Below are 24,576 nucleotides of genomic sequence, written 5' to 3'. Positions count from 1 at the left end.
AAACCTAGTTTCACAGTCTTTTGACTTGCATTTCTAAAATTGCCATCTGTGGATACTTAAGATCTTTTTTGTTCTTATGTATGAAATATTCATCTTTGGGATAATTTTATATTGATAACTATAAAATACTTAACTCTGCATGAACCCAGAAAAATAGAACTTGCATCAATGCCGGTAGTATAGCTCAAATTATACTTATATGGGGAAATAAAAGTAGGAGCACATTAATAAAACTGGGTTTGGTACCATTTGTACATAGGAAACTAATTAAAAACTCTTCAAAGGACAAAGTCATCATTTCATAATTGAGTTTAGAATTAAACTCAATTTCATTTGGCCATAATTTTGGCCAGATTTTATTGTCTTCTATAACACTGCATACATTTATAGTAATAAAAGTGATCTCCATTTAAATCAATAAGAGGCATTTATTGGACACCTGCAATATGATGCATTATCTACAAAACACTAATTTGAGATTACAAAAGAAGTAGAGTACACAGCTTCCTTTCCAAAGTAACTGAGTCCCTAGTTTTAGAAATAGAACACATGAAATAGCTGAAGGACCAATTTAAAAGAACAGCATATTAACAAGTGCCGATTACTATGATTGAAAGCTGGCCTATACATTCTGAAATGCCATACACTAAAGCAGTCGTGTAAGAGTGTCCCATGGAAAACTTTCTGAAGACATTAAGTATTGAGCAGGTTTTACAGAATGCAAAATAAATCCGTGAAAGTGTTCCTGATGGAATTTGCCACGCACAGTTAGAAACATAGTAAACTGTATGATGGTGAGATCTGGTTTGTAGATATTTAGTACAAATTTCCATTGTGGGAAGAACAATATTTTTAATCTACTTTTGATGACTGGAGAAAGGATTGAGTTGTATCCCAAGTCTTGTATCAATGAGGAAGCCAAGAATACAATTCAGATTGCTGATCCCCAATGTTCTAAATACTTCATTCATTCTTCCAATGCACAGTTATTGAATACCTACTATGTGTAGGCTATGGGGGAACCAGAGCGGAACAGCGGAAGGATAGGAAATGAAAAAGACAAAGATGCTGTCCCTGTCCTCAAAGAGTCACATTTCCTTATCTAAGTCTCTTTTGTAAATTGATGATATCTGCTTTCCTGTAAATTCAGCCTCTGCTTATTTATAGAGCCTGATGTAGCGTCCAGTGATGCCACAAATATTGAATGTAGCATCCAACGAGATGGAGATAGCTATGTAATTAATGGCAAGAAATGGTGGAGTAGTGGTGAGTATTCAGATTGAGCCTTTGTACTAGAAGCTGTGCTAGAATAATATGACACATAGTTGTTAGTTTCATGATCACAGTTTTTAAATTCTGCCTTTGAAAGCATCTTCAGATTTAGAAATAGTTGATAAAAAGAAAGGTAATTTAAAATGTTTATCTTAAGAGCAGAAAATGTCTTTTTCTTTTATAGTTTGTGAAAGATAAAATTCATAATAGTGCACAATATTTTTGACCATTGTCATTTCTATCAAAATGAAATTTTAATAGGAACATACAACGTGGACTCTAATGATTTATGTATAATTGTTTTTAAAGTGAGAAGCTATACATGTTATTAAAAATTATTGTGGTACATATTTTCATTGCTTAAAAATACAAATGTTTAAGTGAAAAATAAGAATCTGTATACATAGAAAAATACATTGTTTAGTCAACCTGCAGTAATAGACTCACACAAATGGATTGACCCTTTAGAAAGTTGTAAAAATTGGAACCTAGATAAATACGATTATCTGAGGATTGCTTCTAGAGTATACATGATAAATTTAAGACACCCAGTTTATTACTAAAGAAAGTTGACATATGAAAGCACATTATGTGTTTAGAAACTTACCAGGAATGTATTAAAAGGGCTAGAAAAGCTTTTTATTATTTTTTGTTGTTAATTGTTATTCTTTCTGGAGTTTTATGAAATCACTACAAATTAAGCAACAGGTAAAGAAAGCTAGAATAAATTTTGCCATATAGTTATTCAAGTACTAAAATTATGCAGGGAAGTCATTCTTATATTAAAATTTAGATAATTTAAAATAATTTTAAATGCACCTTAATATAAGCCTCTTCATTAATATTTTAGATGGCCTTAACTCAAGCTTTTATTACTTATGCTTGTTACTGCTATTTTCCAATATTGTTCATTTTAATTTTCATATTCTATGCATTGATTATTTTGTTTCCTCTTTTTCTTGACTTCTACCTCCCTCCCCCTCTTAACCCCAATTTCTTCTCTAAGTTGCCACCTCAGTGTTTCAGATTTGAGTTTCAGAGTAATGCAGCTGTTTCATCTGAAGCAGCAGCATCATTCTTGTATATTGAAGCAAGACGGCAGTTTTACATTTAAATGCTGAATGTACTGGTTGGCTCTGTAGGACCTTCAGAATCAAAAGGAAACTCCTCCACATTTTGTCGTTGTCTTCTCCAGGACCCATATTTCTTGGCAGCTTTCATAATGTAGGTTTTAAAAGAGGATCCCATGAAAACATACAGGACTGGGTTTAGGCAGCTGTGGAAGAGGGCAATGCTCTCTGTGATTTGGATGGCAACATCCATGCGTTTGCTCATGTCGCAGTCGGTGATCAGGGAGTAGATGATGTCTATCGCTTGGCAGAACTTGACAATGTTATAAGGCAGCTGAGTGACAATGAAAACTATCACCACGGTGAGCAGAACTTTGAGGGGTCGAGATTTTTTAATGTTTGGCATCTTGATGAGCGTCCTTGCCGTGATAAAGTAGCAGACTCCCATAATAAGAAAGGGTATCACAAATCCAATGCAGATTTCCAGCATCTGAATCGATGCTTTCATTGATGTTCCTAGGTGGTATGGAAAGATGGGAATGCACCTATCCTTGTGATTTACTGTATAAAACACCAGCTGAGGTATACTCAGCAAGATGGCAGCCAGCCAGACACAGAAACAGATGATCCGGCATGGTTTTCCCACTCCTGAATGACTTGGGGCTTTAGTTACTGCCCAATATCTGTCTATGCTGATACAGGCCAGAAACTGCATTCCAGAGACAAAATTGACTGTGTACAAGGCTGAAGTGACCTTGCACATGATTTCCCCTAAAACCCACCCATGAACTGCATTAACTGCCCAAAAAGGCAGAGTGAACAGAAGGAGTAAATCTGCCACCGCCAAATTCAGGATGTACACATCTGTTTTGGTTCTCTGCTTCTTGTAATAGGCATAAATCACCACTACTATGGAGTTGCCTGCAAGTCCAATGATGAAAGCTATTGTGAAGAAGGCAGGCAGGAAAACTTTTGCAAAATTTCTGACCTCCTCTTTTATGCAGATCAGTTCATACTGACTGTAGTCATGAGTGCTATTTATTTCATTTTCCTCATAATAATAATCTGTTGACTGGTTGTGTTCCAAAGCCATGGCTGTAATCTAAATGGCAAAAAGAATACAGGTTATTCATTTTAATATTGCTTAAAAGGAAATACTTTTTATTTAGCACATGTTTTGTTCCTTTACTGGAGAATAGATTGTTGTCACAACATACATGAGCCTGAATCTGCCACTTTTTGAAACCTTTTAATGGAAGTCACATTGGAGAATATACCCAAGACTAGTTTTTTATCCTTTGTTTTTACAAGCCTGTGTGCAGGAATTGGCATTTTCTTAATCTTTAAATTCTAAATAAAAGTAGTGACTTTTTTTTGTAAAAATAGTTTTTAAAATATGAAAATACCCTGTAGTAGTAAGATAAGCTTACACAGAATTCAGAAGTTTTAAAATTAATAATGACTGTCAAGGTTTTTATTATAGTGCTGAGTTTGTTTTGTTTTTTCCTTAGCCTTCCTATGCCTCTTTGGTTATTTTTGTCCTTGGAAGAATATCAAATATTCTTATAGAATCATTAATGAAAATATTATTTTCAGAACAGTGTGCCAACTTATGGTACATTTTTAAGAGAATATTTTTATACTTGCTAACCTTTTTGGATGAGTAAAGCAAACTGCAGAAGGTCCCCTGGGGAAAGATAACCACATAAAAGAACTATTAATACTTTCATTTTTTTATGTAAAAACCAGGGGCGGACAATTTAAAATGACTCCTTTTATTCTTAGGATTATTTGAAAAGTTCCAATCTGGAAGATTACTCCAGTTTTCATTTTCTTATGCATTAATTATTGACACAATATGAACTTTGTTCTTTCCTTTGATCACAGAAATCTTGAACCTGAGGATAAGGAATAATATAAGATACTAAGGAAGGATATTTTAAAATAAGAATTAATCTTACTAAAAATGTACGTAAGTAAGAGAAGGAATGGAAATGATTTGCAGAAATGATCCTCTGGCAGTTACATAGAAACACATTTAGATGTCTTTATAATTATTAAAGAACAAAAAAATTACTATTTGTAAAACACATAAAGCAAAAAAATGCTATAGCAAAACCTATTTTCTCATTAAAATTTCATAACCAGGTCATGATATTTAAATAATATATTTTATTCTTGTTATATTCAGATTTTTTAAGGTTAAAGTATATAGCAGTTTTCAAATAGCTCTTTTTTTGCACGTGTAAACATTTAGACTTTTATGCATCAAAACTCCCTCTACATAAGTAAATACACAAAGTCTCTGGGCTTTTTCTAAAAAAAATCATATTCAATTAAGAATGAGAAAAGAAAGAAAAAAACCAACCTGTCTCAGTGGGCAGAGAGGACCAGTCTTGAGTGCAGAGTAAGATCAAATGACCTCTCTGACTCAGGCTACTTTTGTTTTCGTTTTATACCCCGCCTTTGTCTTGCTTCCAAGAGGGCTTTCCTGAAATTTAACCTTGCAAGCACTTGATCTTTTATTTCATGTATAGCCATTCTGTGAAATCAAACCCAAGTTCTTAAGTGTCCTAGGATACAAACCTGAAAGAATTCCATCTCGTTTCAACAACTGCAGCGATTTCACAGTTTCCAACTTTACCAAAGGCGACCAAAAGTACCTGTAGCTGAGGAACTAACTGCTACCTGGAAGAATTCACCTAGAGCAGCAAGGCAGCTAACAAGCACTCGTAGCCAGCATGTAGAGAAATGCTCTAAAGTTATTTTGTCTGCGAAAGAAAACAAAAATTATTTTAGCCCAGAAAGTTATCTTTTTGAAGACTAAATGATCAAAGACTAAATTTTAAGTAATCATTAGGCATATATAGAAGTTAATTGTTTTATGCCACGTTAATATTTTACTTAAACTATTAGACTCTTCTTGGCTTCACTGTACTCTTCTGTCCTTGATCCCAGAGTATGCGGTTCCCCATGGCTTGAAACTCTCTTGCCTTCTTGTAACCTTTTTCTTCAAAGACCAGCATCCTATCCTATGTCTGAGTAGGTTGTTTATGTTTCCCACATTTCAAAACAAATGAAAATTAAAAAAATTTATGCAGATTTAGCCTTTGTGGTCTATTTGAACTAGACTCTCCTCAAATTTGCATAATAGTTTCCTTATTATATATTCACGCAAGGCTAGGCTCAGTTTTTACCCGCAGAATTATTTCAGACCCATGCCATTTTTTTCTCCAAGCAATTCCTCTGACTCATTGTTTAGTAGCGTGTCATTTAGCTTCCATGTGTTTGTATGTTTTTCAGTGTTTTTCTTGTAATTGATTTCTAGTTTTATACCATTGTGGTCAGAGAAGATGCTTGATATGATTTCAGTCTTCTTAAATTTATTGAGTCTTGTTTTGTAACATCTGGTCTAATCTGGAAAATGTTCCATAGGCACTTGAAAAGAATGTATATTCTGCTGCTTTGTGGTGAAATAGTCTAAAAATGTCAATTAAATCTATTGGGTCCAATGTATCATTTAAGGCTGCTGTTTCCTTTTTGATTTTCTGTCTGGTTGATCTATCCATTGATGTCAATGAGTCATTAAAGTCCTCTACTATCACTGTATTACTGTCAATCTGTCTTTATATCCATCAATATCTGCTTTATATATTTGGGTACATAAATATTTACAAAGGTTATATCCTCTTGTTGGACTGATCCCTTTTTATCATAATGAAATGTCCTTCTTTGTCTCTTGTTATAGCCTTTGATTTAAAGTCTTTTTTTGTCAGGTATAAGTATTGCTAGCCCAGCTTTTTAAAATTTCCATTTGCATGAAATATCTTTTTCCCATCCCTTTATTTTCAGTCTGTGTCTTTCGATCTGAAGTGGATCTCTTGTAGGCAGTATATGTAAGGGTCTTGTTTTCTTCTCCATTCAGCCACTCTGTCTTTTGGTTGGAGCATTAATCCATGTACATTTAAACTAATTATTGATGGGTATGTAGTTATTGCCATTTTATTGTTTTCTGATTGTTCTTATCTGCAAACTGAAAATCTACAAGAGATATACAAGAAATAAAGAGAAAAGAACCCAAACACAAAACTACAAAAAGTCATAGACATACAGAAGAAGACAGCAAGAGAATAAGAAAGAGGATGCCTGGGTCTATAGCAGACATCCGTCTCACCACAACGGGGGCCTCGTTGATTTTCACAGCCAGATGTTGTGGGACTCATGTTCCTGACACTGGTGTTCCAGGTTGGGGAGCCTGGTGTGGGACTGGGATCCCTCACTCCTCGGGGAGGGGGGGGAACCTCTACAGCGGATATGTCCCTCCTGGTTCTCAACCACCACACGTGGGTGTGGGACCAGCCCATTTCGTGTCTTCACCCTTTGTACCAGTTTTGACGTGGCTTCTTCTTTATATACTTGGCTACACAAGTTCTGTTCAGCTAGTCTTAAGTTAGTTCTCAAGTGTGGTGGTTCTATATTTAGTTGTAATTTTGATGTGGTTGTGGGAGGAAGTGAGCAACAGCATTTACCTAGTTCAGTATCTTGACCAGAAGTTGATGCTGTACTTCTTTAATGAGTAGTCTATAACTGCAGCCTCCATAATTAGCAAATACATAGTCTTCAATCCATCAATGTGGTCTGTATACACAATACTGATTTGCGGGCCTTTGCTCTTGCTAGCACTTTTTTCTAGACAATTACTCCCACTTCACTTTAGCTCCCTAACTCCTATTTAGGATTCAGATTCAGGTCTGACCTTAACATAACTTAATCCTTAACCCTTCTAGATTAGATCAGATATATATACTCTTTATTCCAATAGCACTATCTCACCCTGGTGTTAGTACTTATTAAGACATTCTATCTTTCATAGCAATCTTGTATCCTACTATATCCTCAGCATTAACTTCGTGCCTTACTCATAGTACCAGCTTACTCAATAAGAATTAAGTACATAAATGAATCAATTGATTGATCGATCAATCCATGTTTAAGGAATTTATCCTCCACAGACTTGTAAGTTTAGCAATGGAGCTGGAATTTGGGATCCAGATCGTCAGTCTTAGACTACTTCCACTTTGTTATATCATCTCTTATACATCTTAGTTATTATTTGTGGACTGTCATAATTTGCCCCATTCAACTATTGTAGGACTTTTAGAATGTTTCCAATGTTTTGCTATTGTAAATAATGTTACAGAGAGCCATTTGTAGATATTGTGGGAAACTAAACTTAATCTAATCTTACTGATAAGTATTGGAGAATGTGACTATCTCTGTATAAATATCCTTTTTTTTTTTTAACACAAAAGATAGCATGCTTATATTCACACTGTAGAATAATCCTCAAGTTCTTTCAGGTATGTGCATAAAAGTCTTCCTTATTCTTTTTTGGAAGGGTTCCATTATACATACCACAGTATATTTAAATAGTCTCCTATTGGTGGATATTGGATTATGCCTAATTCTTTGCAAGTACAAACATTAGTTCGGCAATGCATAACCTTGTGTGTCTGTCATTTTATTCAGGAATAGCTCTATCTGTAGGCTAAATCCCAGAAGTTGAATAGATCAAAGAGTAAATGACTCTATAATTTTGCTGTCTATTGCCAACTTTTCCTCCATACGGATGGTATTACTTTATACTCCCACCAATAATGAATAGAAGTGTCTTATTTCCCTAGTCCCTTGCCAATAGAATGTGTTGACTACTACTTTGCTTTCTAAATGACTTGTAACAGATTCAGTACTCCTCCCTGCCCTTCCCAGACATGTATGAAACATTTCTCTGATTTTTTTTGCTTTTTAATTTTGTTTTTCAATATATAATAGTTTTATATAGACAAACCAATTGATCTTTTTCTTTTGATTTCATTTATCATTTTTAAGGTTTAAAATTTCTTTCCCATCCAGAGATTTCTTAAATATGAAATTATCTTTTCTTCTAGTCTTTTATGGCTTATTTAAATTAAAAAGAAATTTCAATTCTGATCTGTTTGGAATTGATTTTGACCCAACCATATTCTGTAACAACAACAGCAACAGTAGCAGCAGCATGTAACATTTATTGGATACTTATTAGATCTAAACCTTCATAGGAGTAGAGTAGGATTGAATGTCAGTGGGTGAGATTGGTGGGGGTTTTTTTCAACTGTATGATTGTATGATAAACATCATTTTTATCAAGTGGAAATTTCATTGAAAAATGATACTTAGAATTGTTTTTGTAAATTTGAATTACAGCTAAGTATTAGTTGTAAAGCTAAGACCAATGAAGTTTTTCACCTCAGAAATTCAATGTTGGTAGAAGAAACAGCCTTGAGGCTTTGAGGATGGCGAACTATGCTCATATTATATAATTATTTACCTCACTTTATTGTTATAGCCACATCCATACCCATCAGTCATGTTTTTTCTCCACCTGTCATCTTTCTTTGTGTTAGAGAATGATTTTGTTAGATAACCATGTGGTTTTTAAGCGTCTAATAAATTAAAATTCATCAGCAAATATCAGAGAAATGTCATTTTCACCCAGAATAACCTGGCACTTGAATAGTCTTGAAATACCAGAATCTGGATTTAAAACAGAATTATTTTATCGATGCCATCTGTTTTCATTCATGAAGGTCTGTGTCACAGCAGATGTACATAAATGCTTTTTGGTCTATTCAGATTTCCTCTAATATATTTCATTTATGACGTTTGGTATCCTGTCCATTAACCAAAATAATATAAAAGAACAAAACTGTCTTTAAAAGAATATTTCAGCTGCTGTATGTACCTGCCAAATTCTACTTGTAGCTGAGATGATATGTTTGTGAGGGGTATTTCCCATTTTCTGAAACATCAAGGTTAAATCAAAATATTTCAAAATCTACAACCAACATATCCACCCATACTTCCTCTACTTAATGACCCCAGAAGGACAGCCAGTTTTGAGGTTTTAGAAATCTATTGGGCATTTACATAAGCTGTGGCAACAAATTTTCATGACAGAAAGAGCAAGGCAAGAAATGTTATTGGGAAATATTAGAGAAAAAAATATATTCTGAGAATTAGAAATATAGGGCTTTTGACTAGTGCTTAAGGGAACTGTAAAGATTTTACTTCTGAATGATTCAGTTTCTAGTTATCTAGGATTAAGGTCCATGAAACCTTAAAATATTTATCTAAAATGTTCTTGATTACCAGGATAGAAATTGAGAAAGAAAAGATCTGTAATGAAAATGAACCCTAAATCATGCCATTCTGTCCTAATCTGATTTTCAGAAATATGTTCACCATGGAGACAATAAGTTATATGGAGCAAGTGGCCTGACCCTTCAGCCTGTGGGCCTTAAGTTTTCCTACAACTGAAACCTCAAAAACCTCAAGTAGAAAAATAGCCAATTGAAAAATTAAAAGTGAACCTCTCTAGAATAAATTATTTCTCTATAATTTCTAAGAGTCAAAGCATTATTGTATATTATTGCACATCCATGGCCCATCAAGGGTTAAAAAAAAAAAAAAAAAAAAATTCCACCAACTTAGCATTTTCAGGTACGAAATTTCAGATAATATCCACAATGAAATGTAAGTATTATTATCTGCCATTTGAATAGTCCTAGTGTTCTTTGGGTTGATCCTCAGATTAGTAGGACTCATTTTTTACCTATTAGCACCATAGATTTCTCTTGTATTTATGAAAATGCTTGTATTTTTTCTTTTAATGAAAAACAGATTCACATCTTTGTAATATCATAACTTTCGTCTTTAATTTTATTTGAAACAATTGGATTTAGTAATAAGAGTCTGTTGCAAAAGCCCAGAAGGGTAGGGAAAATGGGAAATTGTTCTTTATCTCATTCATAATATAGACATTATGTCATATATTTGGGGAAAACATAGGAGAGACAATTTTGCCTAAGATATTTATCTGATTACAGTGTGGATCTAATGGCCAACTTAGTGGGTTTTTTTTAGTTAAAAGGCTTCTAAGCTAGTTAAACTTAGTTCTAAGTTAGTTAAACTTGTCGTAAGTTAGTTAAAAGGCTTCTCCCTTACTTCCTAGTCACAGATAAAATCATACATATGTATATCTGATTGCACGTTCTTACAAGTCTGGTGGCTTTGGCCATGGGGAAAGCAGTCGTCTGATTCAAGGTCTAAATCAAAGCAGTTTAAGGTGTTTCCTTATTCCCCTACCAGCCTGAGGATGAACAGTCACCCATTTTATGCACATTACCTTCTTCCCCTTCCCTCCCTTTCCCAGATGAAAATTTTTAAAATCAGTGTAAGTGTTTCATAAGGCGGAGTGTGCATGTAGGATTTCTGGAGTTATGTGTGTTATCACGCAGAAGTGGGGAAATGCCCCACCCTATGCAGGAAATTGCTCCTCTGTAACCGGCAGATTAAATGTTCAAGTTAAAAGGAGATTAGGAAGGAGGAAAAAAACAACAGTGAGTTTACTCAGCAAGTCTGTCTCCTACTCCTAATTGAGATTTACTAATTTGTTTACAAGATGGTAGGCTAGGTTTTTTTTTAAATTTACTTTTATTTATTTATTTACTTTTGACATTCAATATTACTTTATATTAATTTCAGGTATACAGCGTAGGTGGTAGGCTAGTATTTTTTTTTAATGTTATTACATTTTATTATTAAATTAGGAATGGTAGCAAATCAGAAAATATCTGAGAGCATACTGTTTCTCATCCCTCCAGACCCCAGTACCATGCCCTAGAGAAAATTCTAACAGTTTCTGTTTTTAGTTTTTTGCTTTCTGCTGCAATTTTAGGTAAAATGCTTTTGTTCTCTCTCCCAGTTTATTCATTTTAGACACTATCCATTGACTCCCCAATTTGAATAATGACATTTCACTCATTTATATTATAACTCCGCCCTTTCCTAATTAATGTTATGTATTTTGTTTCAAATTTTTAATTACTTTTTAAACATTACATGATCTCTTAATCTTTCCTCTGCATCCTCATTGGCCAGAATCTCTTCAAGCTTCATTGTACAACGTAAGGATATGAGTGCACTTACTCCTTTCTCCACCTTTAATCCCTTCCTTCCATGTTGTACCTTATACACCTTATATCATCACCACAGCTTCTACTTTGGCGATGACATTTATGGTCTGCCTTGCAAGTCACAACCATGTTGACCACAGGATGATTCTAAACTGAAAACCAACAGACAGCACTCACCTTATAGGACGATGTGAATATTGTTCGTATGCTGGTCTAAATAGTGTGTTAGATTTCCTGTCCTTCTCTAACCGATGTACGTAATGTAATATCACCTTGGCCGTTCTGAGTGTTTCTAGCATCACAATCAATTAGAATAGCTTTTCTAACACTCTCTGTTAGAAAATTCGTGCCATCTTGTAGTTGGTTTTATATTTGAATCCTGGTTCATTTGTACATTTAAAAATTTTCCTGGAGTTTTAATTGCCATTTGTCTTTCATTGCAATATTTGCTTTTATCATATTATATCTCCTCTCCCTTACACATACCTCTATATCGTACCTGTGATTATATTTCTTTCTTTTCTGGACACCTCTCAGAATCTTTAGTGTGATATAAGTCTAATCCTCATTACTTTGTAGGTGACTTTAAAACAAAACAAAACAAAAAAAAAAACTCCTTAGGATTTTTCCTTTGTTGTTGATGTTTTGAAGTGTCACAAACACATATCTGAAGATATTCTTCTTACCAGTCAATAGCCCTTTTAATCTGAAGACTTCATCAGTTTTGGAAAATTTTCTTCTACAAGTTTCCTGATCAATTCTTCCCTTTATTTTTCTCTTTACTGGACCATTTTCTTTCAACTGAACTCCTTTTATTCTGATGTTGGATTTTATGTTTTTTCTCTAAGTGTCTCTATCTTTGCACTCCTATTTTCAGTCTCCGACTTTTTCCTCTGCTGATGGAAATTTTCCTCATTTGATTTTTAGCCTTCCTGTTAAACTTGGTTTTAGCAATCATAGGTTAATTTTTGAGTTTTTATTGTTCTGCGGTTATCCCTGTTTCATAGCATCCTTTTCTGGTTTTATGGTTGCCGTACATTTGGATCTCTCAGATTACATTAACTAGAGCTTTTGTTATTTGTTTCAGCTCAGTTTTGTTTTGTTTTAGGTTCTCTCCGTTTCTTGTTTTATTTTGATCCTCTGTGGTCCATTGTACAGTTTATTTTTATCGGTCCCTCTTTAATGCTGCAGGCCGACTTCACATACTACAGATTCTTGGTTTTCTGTTCAGACTTAAGAGACAAGGGTAGCCGGTTGACGTTTTCTTCGTTATTAACAGAGTCCTTTTCCAGCCATGTTTCTCTCCTGAGTAGGAATTCTGTAGGGAAAGTTGGTGGAACAGGGCTGGGACTCACTTTAGAGTAAGCTGACGGGAAGCTTGTTTCCCAGTCTCAAAATTACTTTGTTCAGGTTTTTTGTAACACACTATATATATTTTTCTCCTCAGGCTGTCAGATACCTGCCTGTAAGAGTGGAAGCTGGTACATTTGTCCACTTAAAATCTTGAGTTAATCTCCCTTTTGTAGCCTCTCTTCTCAGTCACACCTTCTGATTCTGGGGCCAGAACCATCTCCCTTTGCAGCTCTTTATGTCATTTTCTAGAATCTGACTTTTCATTGGTTAACTTGCCTCTGTTTCCCAGATATTTCTTGAACTCTCTCATCTGTTGGTGACCACAAACACACCCAGTCCTATGCCTCACCTTTTCTACTTCCTTTTCTGTTATGGTTATGCCTTCATTGTACCTTTATATTTTTATATTAATAGGATCTTAGGAGCAATGGGACACAAACACATATTTCTGCCATCTTGAATGTCTCCAAGTTGGTTTCAGAAAAGCTATCAAGTCTGTTTCCACTGAACTCTAGTAATTTCTAGATTGTTTCCGTTGTACAGTTTTCTCTGTTTATTTGGTATCTCCTCAGATAGACTGAAAATACCTCAAGAACTATAGTTGTGCATTCTTTTTCATTTGTTTGTTCTGTAGAGCCAGAGATTCAACTCTATGGAGTTTCAAAATTTCAAATATAAGTGCTAGAGTTTAAAGTAGACCCTTCTTTCTGATTTTACTCTTCAATTCTATCCTCAGCTGTTTCTTTACCTCTGCTTGCCTTGCTCTGTTTCTTGCCTCATCATCTTTTCTTCAAGCACTGCTTCTTCACTATGTCCTCTTCCCCATCCCCTCTCAATCTAAAGAATTGAAGGTATCGTTCCTCTAAGCCCTGTCTCCTCTGCTCCTCACGGTCACTGTTTTGTGAGCTGTACCCAGACATTTCTATAGACCACCCGTATTTCTCCTTCATATCTCTGCTACACATTTAGATCTCCTAGGAATGCTCTGAATAGTTTTGAGACTTACCAGTGTTCAACTCATGATCATTCTTGCTTTGGCCCTACTCCCATTGCTTCCTCTTCTCATATTATTTTGAAAAAATCCCAGACATCATGTCATTTCCTTCAAATATTTTAGTATATATCACAATAAGTGCTGTTTTCAAATGTAACTACACCACCATTAGCACACCTAAAATTACTTAATATCATTACATATCCAGTAAGTATTCACATATCTAATTGTTTCATAATTATCATTAATATTTTAATGTGTTTGATTGCATTAGGATCCAAATAAGGTCTCAAAGTTGCTGTTGATTGATAATTTTTTGAAGTCTTTTTAAATCTGTAAGCTCCCTCTCTCTCTCTCTCTCTGTTGCATTTCAATTGTTTAAGAAACTGAATTATTTGTCTCATAGATTTCCCACAGTCTGTACACTACTGATTGCATCCCCTGCCTTGTCCTTTAATATGTTCATGGAGTTTATCCTTTTAACGCTTGGGATTTTATGGCATTCTTCAACTATTAGACATAATTCCTAACATTTCTCGTTGAATCTTCATATCATTTCAAATTTTTTGACACCACTTTTTATAAGAAGTTAGAAAAAAAGAGTCTGATAATTTGTTTAAGACTTTATATAGATGTGTTTAACTTAGTCGTACCTAGTTGTTTATGGCCTTGTAATTAGAAAGCCAGTTAAATGGTATAATTTCCTTGAGTGACCAGGTTCTTAGACTTACTGCTGAAAATGAAATGTACTTTTTTTCAAGAAGACCCCTTTGGGGAATTGCCATAGACTTCTGAACTATAATAAATTAAAAGTTTGCATTAAAATGAGCATAGCTATATTTTTCAAATTTCTAACAATTAATAAATAAATGACAACCTAGGCTTACTGAGTGAAGTTGAAATTGGAGCCTTATATATGGGGATAGTTCCAAGTAAACCATCGTCAGCTGCTTTGTAGGATAGCTAGGACAAACGATATAGTCTGGGATAGATACTGAGGTTCTCAAATCCTAACCCAACTCCACTGCTGGGGAAATTAGGTTTTTCTCAGCCACTGTTTGAGGAGTAAATATCATGAGTTTTAATATCTTCTTGTCCATGTGTCAGAAAATATGAGATCTAAACAGGAGGAAATATGCTAGAAGAACTTCACAACTTTTCCAGCATGCTGACATCTGAAATGATATGAATGGGAGAGCTGTCATTTTGTCTTAAGGGTTCCAACTGTTTCATGGCTTCTTTGACATCTGGTTCTTTTTTGTGCAGCAGTTTTTATCGATGGAGTCCATTCTTGGCCTTGCCTAGTCATTTTTCTTGATTGATGTAGTTTTGTACATAAGCATTTTTAAAAAAAAGAAATCAAGGTTTTTTTTTTCCTATTTATTTTTTGCCAGAGATAAACTTGGAAGGATTAGAACTTTTAGGATACAATGTCAAACTGAAAATTTCCTTTTATGATGTATTCTGCTCATTTTTCCCTTGGTTTTAGGAGCTGGTAATCCAAAGTGCAAAATTGCAATTGTTTTGGGAAGAACTGAAAATACCTCTGCAAGCAGGTAATAAAACAATTATGATTGAGAAATCTCTGTATGAATAAGAGTCAGTCTTTCTATCCGCTTAATTTATTTAAGATGTACTGTTTGGACTCACAAATCATAATATAAAATGATATTAAATGTTGCATATTTGTATTTCACAGTTATTTTGCTAAAATATTTTAGGAAACATTTTAGAGAGTGTTGCTGGACATTCTTCACTGTGGAATTTCCTGTATTAAAAAGTGGCTGAATCCTCAGTTTTTTGGATCAGATTATAAGACATAGAAAATTTTTTCAGAACTGTCTATAAATAGTTGATGTTTAGATCAAAGCAGTCATTTGAAAAATGTTTATTATTGTATATCAGTTCCCACTGTGGAGCAATGAGAAGCCTCAGTCACATACCTTTTACTTATTTTCAAATCCTTGTTTTTGTTCCGGATCCCAGTCCGCCTCCCACTGTGCTCATGTCCGTTGTTTCCTTGATGTATGTTTTTTATACTCCGCTCCAGACATCAGTGCTCCCATGATTACATGACCTCAACAACAACAAAATGACAGCTGTGACTCTGCCTCACATCTGTTTTACTTTCCCACTTAGCAGACTTCTAACGTCTGTTCTTCTTTTGACCAGACACAAGCAGCACAGCATGATTCTCGTTCCCATGAGCACAGCTGGAGTGGAAGTGATCAGGCCCCTGTCAGTGTTTGGCTACATGGGTGAGCACGCTACCAGCATGACCACGCGGGAAGACTAGAAGGGGTGGGCACACCGACGGAAATAGATAGCATTTTAATGTCTGAGACGTATTCTTAGAAATCTTTTGGCCCCGACGACGGTCTTAGTATAAATGCCAGTGGAGTTGAGAATACAGCGAATAAAAAGAGGTGGTACAGCGTTCTACCTCGTTCTGTTTACTTTTGGGAAAGGGCAGATTGTATTCGGGGAACAGCAACTCTGACTGCCAGTCGGCCCTCTGTCATCCGGGAGAATGGATTAACGAAATATACGTAGAAAAATTAAATCTGGGTAATTCACAGTAAAATTCACTGTAGTCTTCAAATTTAGCTTTCTTAATCAGCCTGTAGGCACTATTAATAATGAGTTCTGACTGATTTGAATGCAATACTTTTCCTTCCTCTGTCCTTTGGTGGAATTTCTAAAAAGCAAGGATCCTTTCATTTCCCGCCACCCAAGCTCATGTGCACTGTTTCCTTGCTGCTCAGGTTATTCACTCAGCAAGTATTTACTGACTGCTGAGCACTGTTCTCAGTGCTTAGAATACATTAGTTACAACAATAGACTAAAATCTCTGTCCTCATTGAGCTTTCGTGCTGGTGGGAGGAGTTACAATAACTACAAACATGTAAAGAAGTAAATTAGATAGCATGGTGAAAACATTCATTGAACTTCAGGTTCTGTGGTGACTCTGGCTTTCTCTTTATTGCTGAATATGGCTAATGAAAAAGTCCAAGTAGCAGATGTAAGACTTGCAGTTTTATACAACATTTGACATCATCACCCTCTGTAGGATGCAACTACAGAATGTACTCACAGGGTAAGCATTGGCGAGATGGGGTGAACAAGCTCACTGGAGCAAATTGTGCATGGGACGCTGGGTTGCGGACCAACACCCTGAATGGGTTTCTAATATAGGATGGCTGCAAATGCCCTCCACTGCAGAGCCTGTGTTTGAATTCTCAGTACGACACATTTACCGGCACCTCTCCAACTCCCTATGTCCCAGGCCAAAGAAACAGTGTGGAGAAGGTTGATTATTAATGTCTACTCTTCCAGGAAAAGGGTGTGGAGTTAGCATGAGAGTCTCCAGAACTTGGTGGTGAGCAGGGGTGCTGTAAAGACAAGTGTGAATGTGTTTCCAGTTTCAGTCAAATGCCGGCGTTTTCAAGAGGCAAACACACAGTGAACAAGCCTAAACATGGAGCAAACGTACTTGAAGATCCAGTCTCTGCGTTATCTCTAATGCTGAGCCTGCTCTGTCCCTTTGAGCAGGTTCTTTGCATTGTCGGGAATTGCTTTTCACAATAAGAAACAGTTGATGAGCTTTCTGGGCTATGGTGCAGGGCTCAGCTCTACCTAGGAACGTCTGTGACGTGAGGCTCTTAAATCCTACTTTTTCCTCAGCAGATTAATTATGCGTGACTATATTTTGGTCAACTCATTTTGCTCTTTAAAATCTTATTTTCTATTTGATAGATCATTTGCATGGAGGACATTTTGAGATCCATTTTAATCAAGTGCGAGTTCCTGCCTCCAATTTAATACTAGGTGAGATAAGTTTGCAAAAATGATTCTCTAATATTTTGTATTAAAATATTTGCAGGCCTAAATATGGAAAAGATACGAAGTCTACCTTAATTTAGATACTTTCCCTTATTTCATTTACAAGGGAACATTTTTCCATTTTGTGGATTTTCTTACATGGAATAATGTAAAGTGTTTGACTATAATTTTATATCACATCAATTGAAAACATAGCTAACTACAAAAATTATACAATTCAGAGCAACACATGTTTCCTAAAACATGATCCTCAGCCTCTACTTGTGTTAAGAAAACCTCAGTACTTTCTGAATTCTGGTCTTATATACACGTTAGAAGCATAAGTAACTTTGAACACCGTATACCTGGAATGACACCACCCTCTTACTTACTGGAATCCTACCCAACCTTCAGAGAACATCTCAAATGGCACCTCCGTTTTGTGTTCTTTATCCCATCCACTCAAGTCCCGATGCTGCTAGGCCCTAGAGTTTCAGTCTGTCCTTTGGCCTTTCTTTGTCCTCCATGTCCATTATCCCTGGCTTCCTTGTCCCTGCTTCTTGGTTCCACTCGGGAACTCCTAGTGTAGGGACTATGTCTAATTTACCTTTGTAACCATTGCAGCACTAATAAATAGCCGATGCCTAGTGGGTACGCAAGAGATAGTTCTTCAATTTGATTGAAGTGTTTAATGATGGTGGCTTAAAAAACACCGAAAGCACAAGTTCCATAAATGTATAACCTAATTACAGAACTTTTTTCTTACCAGAATGACATTTTTATTGAGGGTAGCTCATCATTTTCTCAGGATTTGTGTGCATAACAAAATAAATGAGCTGTGGCCATTTTCATGTTCTCTTTTCTTTCTCCCAGGTGAAGGAAGGGGATTTGAAATTGCCCAGGGCCGCTTAGGACCTGGCAGAATCCACCACTGTATGCGAATAGTGGGTTTGGCGGAACGTGCTTTGCAGATCATGTGTACACGGGCAGCACAGAGGGTGGCCTTTAAGAAAAAGCTGTATTCACATGTAAGGATGATTATTCATTTCAATTTATTGTAGCCCAATGCACTACACTGACCTTGAACCAAAACAGCATTACTTGGTCAGAGAGAGATTTCCTCTATATAAACAAGGTGATTCTTTCCCACAAAGTATATTTATGTCTGTATTTAAATATAATCTGATGAGAGATATTCATCTTTGTGAAAGATTAAATAACTCCTAAAGTGCTCCAACGCCTCAGCACACAGAGTGTGGACAATTCCTTTAACTTTCTCAGACTCTCATTCCATAGACAACCTGGTACATTAGCACTTCTTGTGGACATGAGAGGGCTGTCATAAGAAGGATTTGCTTTGGTTTATGGCTTTATGGAAGGAATTTGGATAGATAAGTGTAAAGATATAGGAAAACAGCCTAAAACTCAGTGAAAGGAGAGAGAGATGAAAATGGCATGAATGGACTGTTTCAGGAGGAAGTAAGTTCCCTGTCACTGGAGAAATGCAAGTAGAAATGGAACCGGCATTTGGCAGGATGTTTGTGATTTTTAAAATTCTCATCTATAAATTATGTACTACTGAGTCTGTAGTTTACAAAGCACAATAAACAATGTAATTACATAGAGGCAACATAATCAAAATGAGACAATATTTATCAAGAGAGAAGAAGCTATCATTCAAACTTCCTATGAAAACTCTTGAGAAGTAGGATATTCAAATCATCCCCCCCCCAAAGCCCTTCTAACTTCTAAGAAGACAAGAAAAATTAATTTTAAATATTTAATACTTACAATTGCTAACATGTTAGTGTGAGGTCATACTCATGGTGATAAAATGTGTTTGCTGGACAGGTATATTTTAGTAACATTGGTCGCCTTGTGAAGTATAAAATTTTGCAGTATATTTTTACCTTAGATTTCTATAGGCTGTTTGCTTTTTGTGAAATATTATTTAGCATATCTATGATGTAGTTGTAACATTGTCTTTGTGGAAAAATACAGCTTGTTTTCTGGCCCACACCTATGAATAATTCGTGGAAAGCCCTTTAGTACATGGTGAGGGCAAGAGCTCAGCTGTCAGGTGGGCACTGTGGGAGTCAGTAAGAAGGTGTGGACTCTGGGGCCATGTTACACTCTACGCTGCTGCTGGAGTAGGAGCTAAAGAGTCACTTATGGCATCGACTATCTCGTTACACTTTTCAAGGTTGCATCCCAACCCTGGAAAAGGGTGAAGGGAGGACACAGAAATGTAGACAGGCATCTGGAACACACTAAAGCACGCTGCTCAAGTGCTGCTTTCATGAGAGATGTTTTAATACTGTAATAGAGGAAATATTCCTCCTGCTTTTTAAAGTTAAGGTATCAGGCAGAATAAGCCTGGGCTTTTCAAAAATATGACTCCCTTCACTGGAAACTATTTGCATTTATCACAAAGATGATCTGGCAGAAGTGAAAGATATATGTGTGATCTGGTAGAAGTAAATGAGATGTGTGTGTCAGCATGTCCTAAACAAAAATCTGGGCGAGCATTTTTTTGCTTTTTGTTTTTCCAACTTGTGAAAGTAACATTCCGTTCCCCTGAATTTGGAGACTCCTTCCAGCTGCCTTCTAAATATTTCAGGCGGTAACGCTGAAAGTTCTGTATCAAAATTCTGTCTTAATAAATAATCTGGCAATTCCTTAGAGCACTCAGTTTCTACCCTTATAATGCTTTTCAGCAAATCTAGGGTCTGTAGAGACCCAGCTGAAAACACTGCTTTATTCTAAAGCTAAGAAGTAAATGCATTTTGGGTATATTCATGAAGTTATAATCACCCAGTTTTACAGCCATCAAAAAGATACTCACTGACCACTGGTGGCTTGTTTGAAGTTGTTAACTCAGAGTCTTATTTCAATCTCTAGGGCAGATCCATCCAATAGAAATACATTGTGAGTCATAATGCAACTTAAAATTTTCTAAAATTTACGTTTTTAAAAAGTAAAAAGAAATAGATGAAATTTATTTTAACAATCCTTTATTTAACCCAGTGTTTCCAAATGTTATCATTTCAACATGAAATCAATATAAAAAAATTTAATAAGGTATTTTACATTCTCTTTCTAATACTGATTCTTCTAAATTGGGTGTATATTTCAGTTATAGGATGTATTAATACATTGTAATATATAGTGCATCTCAATTCAGACTAGGCACATTTCACATGCTCAGTAGCCACGTGTGGTTAGCGGCCATCATACTGAACATTACTGTGGGAGGGGAACCGATCAAATAGCCCGTTGAAGAAGTGTGCTAGAACAAACATGACCAAGCATCAAATTGGAAGGTTAATGTCGCTCAAATCAGAACACTGTAATTGTCTACTGGTCAAATTTATCTTAACAAGTATTATTCTCCCTTACAAACACCAGTCCTGTGGTTAGAACTGAGAACCAAAAAAAATGTAGGTACAGCTATCTGGAAGCATTTGCCATGTCTCCTGAGTATCAATGCTGAATTCTAAATGCTTGGTTGCTTGTAAGATTTATGGTGGGTTTGGTCTCTATAGTTTTCCATTTTATACCCCCACCTCCCACACCCCCTGTTCCCTTCCAAGTTCTGAACAATGGAGAAAACTCAGAGACTGTATTCACTAAGCCAATGAGAAGCAAGTACCAATCTTTCTAATCTGAGATCATTGTAGATTCATATGCTTATATAAGAAATGATACAGAACAATCCCTGTACCCTTCACCCAGTTTCCCCCAGTAGTAACATCTTGCCAAATTGTAATACAGTATCAGGACCAAGGTGCTGTCATTGTCAAGATACAGAACATTTGCATCACCACAAGGATCCCTCCTGTCGTCCTTTTGTAGGCACACCTGCCTCACTCTCACCCCCACCTCCTCATTAATCCCTCATGACATGTAATTTGTTCATTTTTATGATTTTTGTCATATCAAGAATGGTACCATACAGTATGTAAACTTTGGGGATTGGTTTAATTCTCAGCATAATTCTTTGGAGAGTCATTCAGGTTATGTGTATTTAATAGTTGATTCCTTTTTATTGCTGAGCAGTATTCCTTGGTATGGATTACCACAGTTTAACTATTTACCTATCGAGGGATATATGGGTTGTTTGCAGTTTGTAGTTGTTACAAATAAAGCTACTATACACGTTCACGTATAGGTTTCTATGTGAACATGAGTCCTTATTTCTCTGGTATGAATGCCCAAGAATGCAGTTGCTGGGTTCATATGGTACTTGCATGTTTAGTTTTTTAAGAAACCACCAGACTCTTTTCCAGAATGGCTATACTGTTCATTGCACCAGCTGTGTATGAGTGATCATTTCTTCACATCCCCACCAGCATATGGTGTTTTTACTATTTATTTTTTCATTTTCGCCATCTGCTAGGTTTATTGTGGTATCTCATTGTGGTTGTAATTTATATTTTCCTAATGGCTAATCATGTTGAACATCTTTTCATGTGTCCTCTTCAGTTCATGTCTTATGCCCATGTTCTACCTGGATTGTGTTTTTACTGTTGAGTTTTGAGAGTTCCTCATATATCCTAGATAATATCCTTTGCCAAATATGTGATTTACAAATATTTTTTCCCATGCTGTGGCTTACCTTTTCAGTCTCTTAACAGGGTCTTTCACAGAGCAAAGGTATTTCATTTTGACAAGCTTTTAATTTGTCAATTTTCCTTTTATGGATCATGTTTTTAATGTCAAGTCTAAGAATGCTTTGCATAGCTCTAGATCCTGAAGATTTTCTCCGATAATAATTTATTGAAAGTTTTACATTTGAGTCTGTAATCTATTTGGAGTTAATTTTTGTATAAGGCAGTAGGTCAAGGTTTATTTCTTTGCTTATGGATATCCAAATGTTTCAGTGCTATTTATTGGAAAGGCTATCCTTCCTTAGTTGAATCATTTTCAAGCCTTTCTCAAAAATCACTCAGCATATTTGTGTGGGTCTATTTCTGGGTTCCCTGTTCTTTCTGCCAATGCCACACAATTTTGATTACTATAATTACATAATTAATCTTGAAATCATGATGACTGATTCATTTCACTCTATTCTTCTCTTTCAAAATTGTTGCAGCTATTCTATTCCTTGGCCTTTTCATATAAATTTTAGAATAATCTTGTTGATATCTGTGAGGAAAAAAATCCTGCCGGGATTTTTATAGGAATTGTATTCAACCAATGTATCAGCTTGGAAAGAACTGACATCTTTACTATGTTGTATTTTCTAATCCATGAACACGGTATGTCTCTCCATTTATTCGGCTTTTCTTTGATTTGTTTTTATTATCTATGTATCGCTTTCAATGTACAAGTCCTATACATGTTTTTTTATATTTACATAAAAGTATTTCCATTTTTTGAGGGATTATAACTTATATTGTGCTTTTCATTTCAGTGTCCATGTGTTCATTGCTAGTATGTAGAAATGTAATTGATTTTTGTTTATCTTGTATCCTGTGACCTTACTGAACTCATTAGTTTTAGGAGATTTTTTGTAGATGGGGGTTTACGTAGACAATTATGTCATCTGCAAATAAGGGACAGTTTTATTTCTTCCTTTTAGATATGTATACATTTTATTTCCTTTTAATGCCTCATTGCACTATCCAGAATTTCTGCACTATATTGAGTAAGAGTGGTGAGAGTGGACCTCTTCGCCTTGTTCCCAATCTTAGGGGAATGTCAAGTATAATAATGTTAGCTGTAAGTTTTTGTAGATGTTCTTTGTCAAGGTGAGTTCCCCTCTATTACTAGTTTTCTGAGACCTTTTATGGTGAGTGAGTGTTGAGTTTTGTCAAATTATTTTTCTGCATTGATTTATATGACCATGTAATTTTTCTTCTTTATCCTGCTAATATGGTGGAGTACACTGATTGATTTTCAAATATTAAATCAGTTTTGCATCCTTGGAATAAACCCTGCTTTGCCATGGTGTATAATTCCTTTTATGCATTGCTGAATTCTACTTGCTAATATTTTGTTAAGGATTTTTTCATGTGTATTCATGAGGGATATTGGTCAGTAGTTCTTTTTATTTTTTATTTTTTATTTTTTGTACCGTCTTTATCTGGTTTTGGTATTGGGGTAATACTGTCTTTTAAAATGATTATTTTTTCACTATTTTATTTCAATTAGACTTCACACTTAACATTACATTAGTTTCAGGTGTGCAGCATAGTGCTTAGACAATTACATAATTTATAGTGATCTCTCCAATTAGTCGAGTACCTACTTGGTACCATACCTAGTTATTACAATATTACTGACTATTTTCCCTAAACTGTACTTTACATCCCAGTGACTATTTTGTAACTACCAATTTGTACTTCTTAATGCCTTCACCTTTTTCACTTAAACCCCCTCCCATCTGGCAACCATCAGTTTGTTCTCTGTATCTATGAGTCTGTTTGTTTTGTTTATTTTGTTTTTTAGATTCCACATACAGTGAAATCATATGGTATTTGTCTTTCTCTGTCTGACCTATTTCCCTTAGCATTAATACTAGCCTCTAGGGCTGTCCATGTTGTTGCAAACAGTAAAATTTCAATTTTTTTGTGGCCGAGTAATATTCATGTGTGTATGTGTGTGCCACACACAGATATATCTCACATCTGCTTTATCCCTTCATCCATTGATGGACATTAAGATTGCTTCTGTGTCTTGACTATTGTAAACAGTGCAGCAATGAACATATGGATGCATTTATTTTTTCCAAGTAGTATTTTCAATTCCTTCGGATAAATACCCAGAAGTGGAATTGGTGGGTCACAAGATAGTTCTTAATTTTTTGAGGAACCTCTATACTGTTTTCCATACTGTTGCACTAATTTGCAATCCCACCAAGAGTGCACGAGGGGTCTCATTTCTCCACGTCCTCATCAACACTCATTGTTTGCTGATTTATTGATAGCCATTCTGACAGGTGTGAGGTTGATATCTTATTGTGGTTTTAATTTGCATTTCCCTGATGATTAGTGGTGCTGAACATCTTTCTCATGTGTCTGTTGGACATCTGTATGCCCTCTTTGGA

General features: G+C 35.5%; 2 protein-coding genes across 6 annotated transcripts in view; one reads left to right on the top strand and one right to left on the bottom strand.

Annotated features, from left to right (window-relative positions):
* Nucleotides 1-24,576, top strand: part of ACAD11 (acyl-CoA dehydrogenase family member 11) — a 71,010-nt gene that overhangs the window by 40,264 nt on the left and 6,170 nt on the right. For both annotated transcript variants that reach the window (XM_074312842.2, XM_019725930.3), the window contains 5 exons: nucleotides 1,168-1,266; nucleotides 15,193-15,259; nucleotides 15,876-15,961; nucleotides 17,460-17,531; nucleotides 18,399-18,553. In XM_074312842.2, coding sequence (XP_074168943.2) covers nucleotides 1,168-1,266; nucleotides 15,193-15,259; nucleotides 15,876-15,961; nucleotides 17,460-17,531; nucleotides 18,399-18,553 — 479 coding nt within the window. The remainder of the gene's footprint in view (nucleotides 1-1,167; nucleotides 1,267-15,192; nucleotides 15,260-15,875; nucleotides 15,962-17,459; nucleotides 17,532-18,398; nucleotides 18,554-24,576) is intronic.
* ACKR4 (atypical chemokine receptor 4) lies at nucleotides 405-15,847 on the bottom strand. 4 transcript variants are annotated; one of them, XM_074312846.2, is made up of 4 exons: nucleotides 15,647-15,847; nucleotides 4,929-5,113; nucleotides 3,994-4,029; nucleotides 405-3,444 (listed from the first exon to the last, which is right to left on the bottom strand). In XM_074312846.2, exons 2-4 carry the CDS (start codon nucleotides 4,941-4,943, stop codon nucleotides 2,383-2,385), a joined length of 1,113 nt encoding a protein of 370 aa, XP_074168947.2. In that variant the 5' UTR covers nucleotides 4,944-5,113; nucleotides 15,647-15,847; the 3' UTR covers nucleotides 405-2,382. The 4 variants fall into 4 exon arrangements, with proteins under 4 accessions (XP_074168947.2, XP_074168948.2, XP_019581494.1 ...); XM_074312847.2 differs by lacking the exon at nucleotides 15,647-15,847 and adding an exon at nucleotides 5,247-5,489; XM_019725935.3 differs by lacking the exons at nucleotides 4,929-5,113; nucleotides 15,647-15,847 and adding an exon at nucleotides 4,711-4,878.

This window comes from Rhinolophus sinicus, chromosome 5 (assembly GCF_057876585.1).
Source record: "Rhinolophus sinicus isolate RSI-liver-muscle chromosome 5, RSI-T2T, whole genome shotgun sequence".
Taxonomy (NCBI): domain Eukaryota; kingdom Metazoa; phylum Chordata; class Mammalia; order Chiroptera; family Rhinolophidae; genus Rhinolophus; species Rhinolophus sinicus.
This window is presented reverse-complemented; position numbering and strand designations above follow the sequence as displayed.

Bases quoted from the DNA above. Each gene is read 5' to 3' on its own strand.
- ACKR4 (XM_074312846.2), bottom strand. The intron at 3,445-3,993 runs GTTAGCAAGTAT...TTTGCCATTTAG, and splicing joins TGCTTTACTCATCCAAAAAG to ATTACAGCCATGGCTTTGGA.